Source organism: Notolepis coatsorum (assembly GCF_963971535.1).
Source record: "Notolepis coatsorum genome assembly, chromosome: 14".
Lineage (NCBI taxonomy): Eukaryota > Metazoa > Chordata > Actinopteri > Aulopiformes > Paralepididae > Notolepis > Notolepis coatsorum.
In genome coordinates this window covers 114,629,161-114,629,601 of record NC_140178.1, presented here as the reverse complement: position 1 = coordinate 114,629,601, position 441 = coordinate 114,629,161, and the positions used below count along the sequence as shown (strand labels likewise).

Sequence of the window (441 nt, the reverse complement as noted above, 5' to 3'; positions counted from 1 at the left end):
CCGGAGGGGACACGTGATGCAAGGCTTCTGTCCTCACTACAGCCGACCAGTGGGAGGCATAGTCTAGCAACGTTCAAGACCGGGGAGGGAAGAATTGGATATACGAAATTGGGATGGGAGAAAAATAGAAAAATAGAGAGAAAAAGTGGATACAAAAAAGAAAGATTTAAAATGTTTATTAGCAACGCCAAGCTTTCAAACCATCCCGTACTTTTGTCCGAAACCCTCGTGCAACTGGGAGTACCTTTGACATTTCTCTGTGATACTTGTATAATGAATGGTTCGGCCAGAACCAGTCCTTCATGGGCAACATTGCTTGGTTTACTATTGAGGAGCAAATGACTGTGGATTCACACGGCCAAACCTTGTTGGCGTGCATCACAGTCACGAAAGGGGCTAGCCCCATGTCTGTCTGGAAATGGGAGCATCTATGAATCAGAG

General features: G+C 45.8%; 1 protein-coding gene across 1 annotated transcript in view; it reads right to left on the bottom strand.

Moving 5' to 3' along the window:
- Positions 1-396: 396 nt before the first annotated feature.
- The window catches only part of LOC311240727 (carnitine O-palmitoyltransferase 1, liver isoform-like), a gene marked incomplete at its 3' end in the record, with an annotated part of 221,994 nt that continues 221,949 nt past the window's right edge, over positions 397-441 (bottom strand). Inside the window, exon 17 of the mRNA XM_084329300.1 lies at positions 397-408. Coding sequence (XP_084185426.1) covers positions 397-408 — 12 coding nt within the window. The remainder of the gene's footprint in view (positions 409-441) is intronic.